Here is an 8,020-nt window from a genome sequence, read left to right on the forward strand (position 1 = left end):
AAGCGGGGCAGCCCTACATCCACCGGTTTTCCGAGCGTTTAGAGGCGGTGCGGAGGCGAAGAGATCAGCAAACACTTTTTAGCCCAGTGCTCTGCAGTTTAAAGGGCTTTTCTGGCGTGGCAAATAGGCAGGCGATGGTTCGGGGAGGCGGGGGTGGCGGTGAGGAAAGCGAACCTGCGTTCTGGGAATCCAATATTGCTAAGTACCTCTGGTGAGGCTTGGCTGGAGCCGCACGGGGTATTTGAGGTTAATATGTAAGGGAGGGAAGGAAGACACTAAGCGCTTCGGAAGTGAACATGAATGCAAGCATGTAATCTATTCACCATGAAAATCAGTGCAGACTTGACCCTGGCACATTCTTGCTAGGAAGGTTTCCAGCAAAACCCTGCAGGGCGAGGGGGCTTTAAATATATATATATATATATATATATATATATATATATATATATTTTTTTTTTTGGTGAGGGGTGGGGGGGATGGGGTGAACCTAAAGACCCAATCAAGGCGAATGTAAAATAAATAAATAAATAAATAAATAAGGGAAAAAATCAAAGTGGGGGAAGCCATCAACCCTAAACTGACCGCTTTCCCAAAGAGCGCTTCCTGCTAGGAAGCAGCTTTCTAGAAGGAGTCGTTGCTTCATTTCTCCTGCTCCCTTCCTTTCGGAGCCTGCCAACGAGCCGCCACACACCCCAGCAAGCGAACAAACAAACAGAGAGCTCTCACCTAGCCCTGTGGGCATTGCTAAGTGCTGCAGAGCCAGGGGGTGCGAGGGGCCGGGCGCTAAGTGTGGGGCAGTGCCGAGCGGTGCCTTTGTGTCCTGCACTGTACCGGGGCCAACCTGCGCGCTGCTGCGCGGTGCTGCGCTGGGCTGGGAGAGCGGCGGGGGCGGGCGGCGCGGGGCCGCGCGGTGCGGGTGCGGGGCGGCGCGGTGCGGAGCGGGGCCGTGCGGTGCGGGGCCGCGCCGCGCCGATCTGTTGCTTCCCCCGAGATGGCTACAAAGAGGCGCGGGCCCGCAGCCGCCGCTTGTCAATTTGCACGGCGCGTCACGTGGCCGCACCTCCCCGCCGAGGCCGGAGGCTCTCCACGTCAGCTTACGTCTCCCAATTTCTTACTTCACGGATCTGCTTCAAAGGGGCAGCTGCGCTAGAGAATCATGTTAAGCTCAGCTAATGCGGAGAAGCCGAGGTAGCCCTAATGATGGATTTTGATGAGCGTGTTCCTTGTTCCTCTAACATGTATTTGCCAAGTTGTACGTACTACGTCTCGGGTCCTGATTTCTCCAGCCTCCCTTCTTTTCTGCCCCAGACCCCGTCTTCTCGCCCTATGACATACTCCTACTCCTCCAACCTGCCCCAGGTCCAACCCGTGAGAGAAGTGACCTTCAGGGAATATGCCATTGATCCCTCCAGTAAATGGCACCCCCGGAACAACCTGCCCCACTGCTACTCCGCAGAGGAGATCATGCACAGAGACTGCTTGCCTTCCACCACCACCGCCAGCATGGGCGAGGTGTTCGGCAAAAGCACCGCGAACGTCTACCACCACCCCAGCGCCAACGTCTCCTCCAATTTCTATAGCACGGTGGGCAGGAACGGGGTCCTGCCGCAGGCTTTCGACCAGTTTTTCGAGACGGCGTACGGCACGGCGGAGAACCCGTCCTCCGCGGACTATCCGCCGGACAAGAGCGGCGAGAAGGCGCCCGCGGCCGCCGGGGCGACGGCGGCAACTTCAAGTTCGGAGGGCGGCTGCGGCGGGGCGGCGGCGGCGGGGAAGGAGAGGCGGAGGCGGCCGGAGAGCGGCAGCAGCCCCGAGTCATCTTCCGGCAACAATGAGGAGAAATCCGGCAGCTCCAGTACGTATAAAGGCAGCGCCCGAGCGCTTTCGGAGAGGGACTTGGAAATGTAGCGCACCGCCGCTGTTAAATTTTTATATGCTGTTTTATAAGCATATAAGGTTTATGAAGGGCCTTTAGATTTCCCCCAACAAAACTTTGTTATAAAAGGCGAGATCACGTGTTTAGTGCTGAAATTGGCCGTGAAATACCCACCGGGCGACGGATGCCTTTAAAAAATTTTCTTTCTCCTTCCTCTTTCCCTTTTTTTTTTTTTCCCCCTTCTTTTTTTTCGGGAATCGTAATAAAAGGGGGCTCTGCGGTCGGCTCTCGAAAATATAATAACGTGCGTCGGGCGCCTGTAAATTCGGCAGAGAAGGGCGATCCCGGCTCCTTTGATACCGATGTAATCCCGTGATTTTATAAAAGCCATGTGTTGCACCGGGAGCCTAGTTAGGAGCCGCATTCAAAGCCATCGCCGCTTTAACGATTGCGCTCGAGCCGCGTTGAGCAGATAAAGTAGCCGCCTGAACTGTAGCAATATATTAAAAGAAACAAATTAACCTAAAGCTGGCCTTTTTGTCTAAAGGAAGCCATTTTACCCGGGCGCTGTGGCAATTACGCGTTGCCTTCTGTCCAACAGTTTGTTACTTACAATTGTTATTCAATCTGTCAAAGGCTGATTTTTTTATGTGGGCTTTTTAAAAGGCAACGCCAGTATACAGCTCGGGGAAAAATACCTCGACAATGAACTGTACCAGAAAAGGAAGTTTTTAAAGGGGTAGCGGCTAGATTGAATGCAAAGGGTTTCTGAGCCTCGAGCCCTTTTCTATTGCGCTTAATGAACTTTAAAACCGCGGCTGCTAAGCGCGAGGAGAACACCCCGAGATGGTGGCCGAGCGTGCTGGAAAGCTGCCGGCGGAGCGTGCGGCTGCAGCGGGCGCGGGGCTGCGCCGTGCCGGGGCCGCGCGGTCGCCCTCGGCCTCCGGAGCGGGGAACGGAGCTCCGCGGGGCGCCCGGCTGCTGCGAGGGCGGCGGGGGGCGGCCGCTGCCCGCTCTCAGCTCGCCCGGCTCCGGCCGAGCCGCCTCCGGGTGCTTCCTCCCGGCCGCTCGCCCCTTCCTCCCGCGGAAGGAGGCCTCAGCCCCGCTTCCCGGCGGGGTTCCGCCCTGCCCGGGGCCGGAGGCGTCCCGGTGGGTCCCGGCTCCCCGCAGCCCTCCGTGCGCTCAGTCCTGCGGCTGCCGAGGGCGGCCGCGGAGCGGGCGGAACGAGCGTTGTAGCGTGTCGAGGTGCTTTGCCCCGCTGTTTCCCCCCCTCCCCGGCCCCGTCGTGACAAAACCTTCTGCCTTTTCTCGCTCCACAGGTGGACAACGGACCCGTAAAAAGAGATGCCCCTACACCAAATATCAGATTAGAGAGCTAGAAAGGGAATTCTTCTTCAGTGTCTACATAAACAAAGAGAAACGCCTCCAGCTCTCCCGAATGCTCAATCTGACCGACCGCCAAGTAAAAATATGGTTTCAAAACAGAAGAATGAAAGAAAAAAAAATTAACAGGGACCGATTACAATATTACTCAGCTAATCCACTACTCTAAAACTCGTAGCGTTTTTCAAGACGAGATTAAATTCAGATTTCGCCCTTGACAAGGTCAAGCCACGAGGTTACGTGGAGAAAGGAGGTGTGTATCTGACGGGACTCGAAGAACCCGAGGTTTTCCATACATGTAAATCTGCTCTGGACCTTCCATGACGGTTTATTGTTTTGTCTATATATTTACGTTCCAACTGGAATCGGTTTGATTTTGCCACACGTGGCGTCCATCCATTTCCACCGCGCGCGTCACCTCCGAGCGCCCGGCCCACGCTTCTCACCTTCTCGGGCACCGCGTTGGGCAGCTCCGGGAGGGGACGGGGTTGTCCCCGTGTCCCGCTGCCCCCTCGGAGCGTGGCGTGGGTACCGGCACCGCGAGCGGCCGCAGCCAGGACGCAAATTTTGGGAAATGATCTCTCGTCTTTCCCGGAAGGAAAATGTCTGTGGTTGAGGCAGTGCGCCATTGCCCATGGGTTTGAAAGGGGAATTAAGGGAGGGGGGAGAGAAGTAAAAGGGAGGGGAGAGGGGGGGTGACATGCCTACACCTTCACGAGGCCGGCCAAGAGCAGTAGTAACATGGATGTAGCGATGGGTACGATAGTGTTTCCTTTGGGGTGGGAGGAAGCGGGGATGGGGGTGGGAAGAGAAAGAAATGAAAGACTGAAATATTGACTTTAAAAAGAAAAATCAGGTATAAATTTGCCATACATCGCAAAGAAACAATCACTGAAAAGAAAAAGGAAAAACAAAACAAAACAAAACAAAGATCTCTCAAATTGTAACTAGCTCTCATTCTATTTATGACAACGGCCTGTGCGTTGCCATCTTTTTGGAGACAAATCATATTAAAATGCTAAAAATAAACCGTTAAAAAAAAAAAAAAGTGTGAATTTCAGCGTTTTAAAAGAAAAAAAATACGGAGAGGAAACTGACCTTCTGGCTTCTGGCTCGCAAACTTTCTTCAGGAAATACCTGTGGAGAACGACAGTTTAGCAAATACCACACAACACTTAATTGAAACTTGGAGTTGTGCAATGCGCTAACGTTGGATCATTAAAATAACTCAACGCATGCTCTTGTAAAGGTGACCAGTGAGGAGTTTAATCAGAAGCCAAACAGTGTAAATACGGTCATTTTGTTGTCGTCTACTTTAAATGTCATGAGCTCTACTTTGTCGCCCAGCCGACGTATGCAAAGAACGGAGAGTTGTTCGGAGTTATTTTAAGTATCTATAAATATATATATTTCCCTGCAGGAACCAAAGCGTGAAAAAAAAAAAAAATGCAATTTAAAAAAGAAAAAGAGGAAAAAAAAGGAAAATATTTAAAATTCTATATCAGTTTACAAAGGCTACGGAGTTCTATCGTTAAGGTAATTTGCTGTTGAGAATATCTGAATGTATATTTCATACAGGAGCGATGTTTTACAAGACTTGTAAATAATAAAAAAGAGGAACCCAGGACCTATTTTGTTCGAATGCCTTTTTTTTTTTTTTTTCCTGATTTTTTTTTCTCCTTCGGGGCTAAAGGGTGTGGGGTTTCTTTACATGTGCAACAAAGTGGTGATAAGGAAGTTTTTTGATGAGTAAATTTATCAAATGGATGTAAGTTCTTTGTCACGGTTCACCAAACGCAGTATCTTTATATGCCATCACTGTTTTCCATATGTATCGACTATGTGTATATACCGTTTTCTTTTAATATCTGAAAGTACTTGGTTGCATGTATACAGTGGAACAGCGCACAAGGCAAATAAAAACAATGGAAACTTTCTCTTTTTCATTCTGGCGTCGCGTTCCTGCATGTCGCTTTGCCTCATGTGGCTATGGCACCCGAATTTCCCCATGACCTTGTGGGGTCATTTGGGGAGAAACGACTGTTCTTTCGTAGAGCTCGGCTGTCAAGTCTTCTGCCTTGGTGTGGCCAAGCAGACGTGGGCTGGTTAGGGAAGGAAGGTGGAGAAGGCTTCTCGTTAGACCGTGTCCTTGTCCTGTAGGGTGAGGATCCTTGTCACACCAGCGTGTGACACCGCAGTGTGCTCCGCCACGTGTGGCAACGTAAGCGGTGCTGGGAGTGCTTGGGGCTCATTTTAGAGACCCGTCCCCAAAGAAAAGGGACAGACGAGCCCTGGACGTGCTCAGGAGGATGAAGGCCCTAAGAAAACCGTTGCCTCCTTCGAGAAAAAACGCGCCTGGCAGCGCGGTGGAAATGGGCCGGCTGGGGTTGTCCTTGATCTCCAGGGCAGGGAGGGGTGGGATGGGGCGGGGGGAGGGCTGCAGGGAGAAAATAGGTGGGGGGGGAGGACCAAACCAAAACAATGGCTGGGATGGGAACGTGTTTTGGGAAGAGCAGCTGAATGTTGAGTGTTGACCCCGGTCCTGATCGGGAGAAGAAAGTACATTCTGTTTTCGCATTGTTTGCTGGCTTTGAACTTCTGTATTGCTTGGACATCACCCATAACCTTGAGGTGAAGCACTCCCACTGACGCGGGCCTCGCTGACAACCGCCGCCGGCCAGACAGAGCCTCGGCGGAGGGAGCGCTGAAAAACGAAGGGAAGGGAGGCTCTGGCGTTTGTTTGTCTGTTTGTTGGTCTGTCTGTCTGCGGGGAACGCGAGCCGAGAGGCGACGGACGGATGGACCGGCGGCAGGCAGGGAGAGAGGGACGGATGGGGAGCGGACGGGCAATGAAAGTTTAGCGAGAAAGCTTCCTTTCCCTGTTAAAAATTAACTGGCATTCACGGCCAATCCCAGAGACAGTTAAACCACGGAGTTTCTCCGCTCGGGGTTTGATTTCCTAGCCCAATAAACTCGCATCCTCTGTGTTGCTGTGACAATGCGGCCATAAAAAGTGTCCGTGACTTGTCCGCTCGCAGAGGCGGAATGCACCGCTATAAAGGCGGCGGCTGCTGCGCCGGGCGGAGCGGGAGGTGAGCGGCCGGCGGCCCGCGGCGGGGCCCGGAGCTGCGCGGGGCGGCGCGGCCGCCAGATGGCGATCGTCAGATCAATGTCAAAGCCGCCGGCCGAGTTGAGCAGCCCGGCGGAATCTTGGCCTTTGTTCACTTCGCGGCCGCACGCTCAATTAGCGCGAGGGACCCGGCGGAGGTCGGGCCGCGGGGCTCCGGCGTAGGCAATGCGCGGAGGTAAGTGCTCCGTGCGCGCCCCGCGGAGAGAGGGGACGGCGGGTGCGGTGCCACCGCGGGGCGCGGGGAGGGCCGGCCTCGGCACCGGCAGTGGAAGCGGAGCTCGAAAGTTGGTGATTAAAGCGGTGAATGAACGTCGCAGGAGCCTTCTGAGGCGCTGCTGACCTTTTTCTGTCTCTTGGTAAAGTTTTGGCCGGCGGCGTGGAAAATCCACGGTATCTGGAAATACTTCTTTTTGCAGAGAAACTCGTAGATTTCTTCCAGTTATAAAAACTGTAGCGCTGGAAATATTATGAAACTTGACATTTATGTGGGGAACAGTAGGTGTCTTCAATCAACTAGATCTATGGCAACCCAGACTACAAATGACAGACAATTCTGACGATCTTATTGGACTTGAACTGTAGTTTAGTTAGGGTCGCTTGGTAACTTAAAAGGAGAGCCTGCTTCCTCGCAGCTGGATGCAGCCTGTGGTAAACAAGTTTTGACACACTTACGCTCAAAATTAAGCGTGCTGTTGCGCGTTAAGTCAGCATGCATGAAGGACCAGATTGGCCATCCATCCATCCATCCATCCATCCATCCATCCATCCATCCATCCATTCATTTACCTATCTATCCGTCGATCTATCTATCCGAGCTAGAACATGGGCCGTAAACAACCAGCAGTCTCACATTCTCATGTGCTCAGGGCTGCTCGGGGTTGTAGCTTTGAAACTCTATCCCGGCTATGAGTATCCCTAACTCCAGGTTACTTTTCTCGCCCATAAAAGTTTCACATGTTTTTGTTATGTCTCCATTTGAGAAGGGGCGGGGAGGCAGGGGGAGAGGAAATGCGGTATTGTATGGAGATACTGGTTTGGCTACATACTTCAACCCGCTTGTATATTAACAGAGGGTATACTCTATTTAAATAGCTATCTCAGGAAAAAAAAAAAAATAATTGTGTTGTCTTTGCTCCCCTAAGAGTCTTTGTATATAAACTAATGCGAGTTGCCTCTATTTGAAAGACAGCGGCCTTTAAAACCGTGCTCCTGGGGAGCTGTTGCAAGCCTAGTTAAAAGCACATGTTGAGCCGGCAGAGAGCATTTCTCAGATGATTATCGGAACCTATCGATTTCACCAAAGATGCTCCATTAAAAGCTCGGGACCCGATCTCTCCTGACCTCCCCTCGGAAACGTCGGGCCCTAAGAAGTCACGTCCCGAGGAGGAGCGGGGCAGTCGCTGAGGGTCCCTTTGCAACGTTTCATTTTACACCAGCCGAGTTAAACTCAGCATATTTGATCAAATATTTATTTTTCCCCTTGTTGTTTCCCTGCTCCATTCAATACTCCGCTGAATAAATCAAAGGGACCCCAGCAGCAGTTAAAGCGCCCTCTGGTTACGAATTGTTTACTGACGGCCGCGGTCATAGGATAATATTTAAAAAAAACAAGCTAGTTTCTTACAATAACT

At 52.1% G+C, this 8,020-nt stretch overlaps 1 protein-coding gene across 1 annotated transcript; it reads left to right on the forward strand.

The window, feature by feature from the left end:
- Positions 1 to 1,058: 1,058 nt before the first annotated feature.
- Positions 1,059 to 5,160, forward strand: HOXA11 (homeobox A11). Its single transcript, XM_031590017.2, has 2 exons — positions 1,059 to 1,855; positions 3,196 to 5,160. Exons 1-2 carry the CDS (start codon positions 1,198 to 1,200, stop codon positions 3,426 to 3,428), a joined length of 891 nt encoding a protein of 296 aa, XP_031445877.1. The 5' UTR covers positions 1,059 to 1,197; the 3' UTR covers positions 3,429 to 5,160.
- The last annotated feature ends 2,860 nt before the right edge of the window (positions 5,161 to 8,020 follow it).

The sequence above is a fragment of the Phasianus colchicus genome, chromosome 6 (genome assembly GCF_987193195.1).
Source record: "Phasianus colchicus chromosome 6, bPhaCol1.hap1.1, whole genome shotgun sequence".
NCBI classification, from domain to species: Eukaryota; Metazoa; Chordata; class Aves; order Galliformes; family Phasianidae; genus Phasianus; species Phasianus colchicus.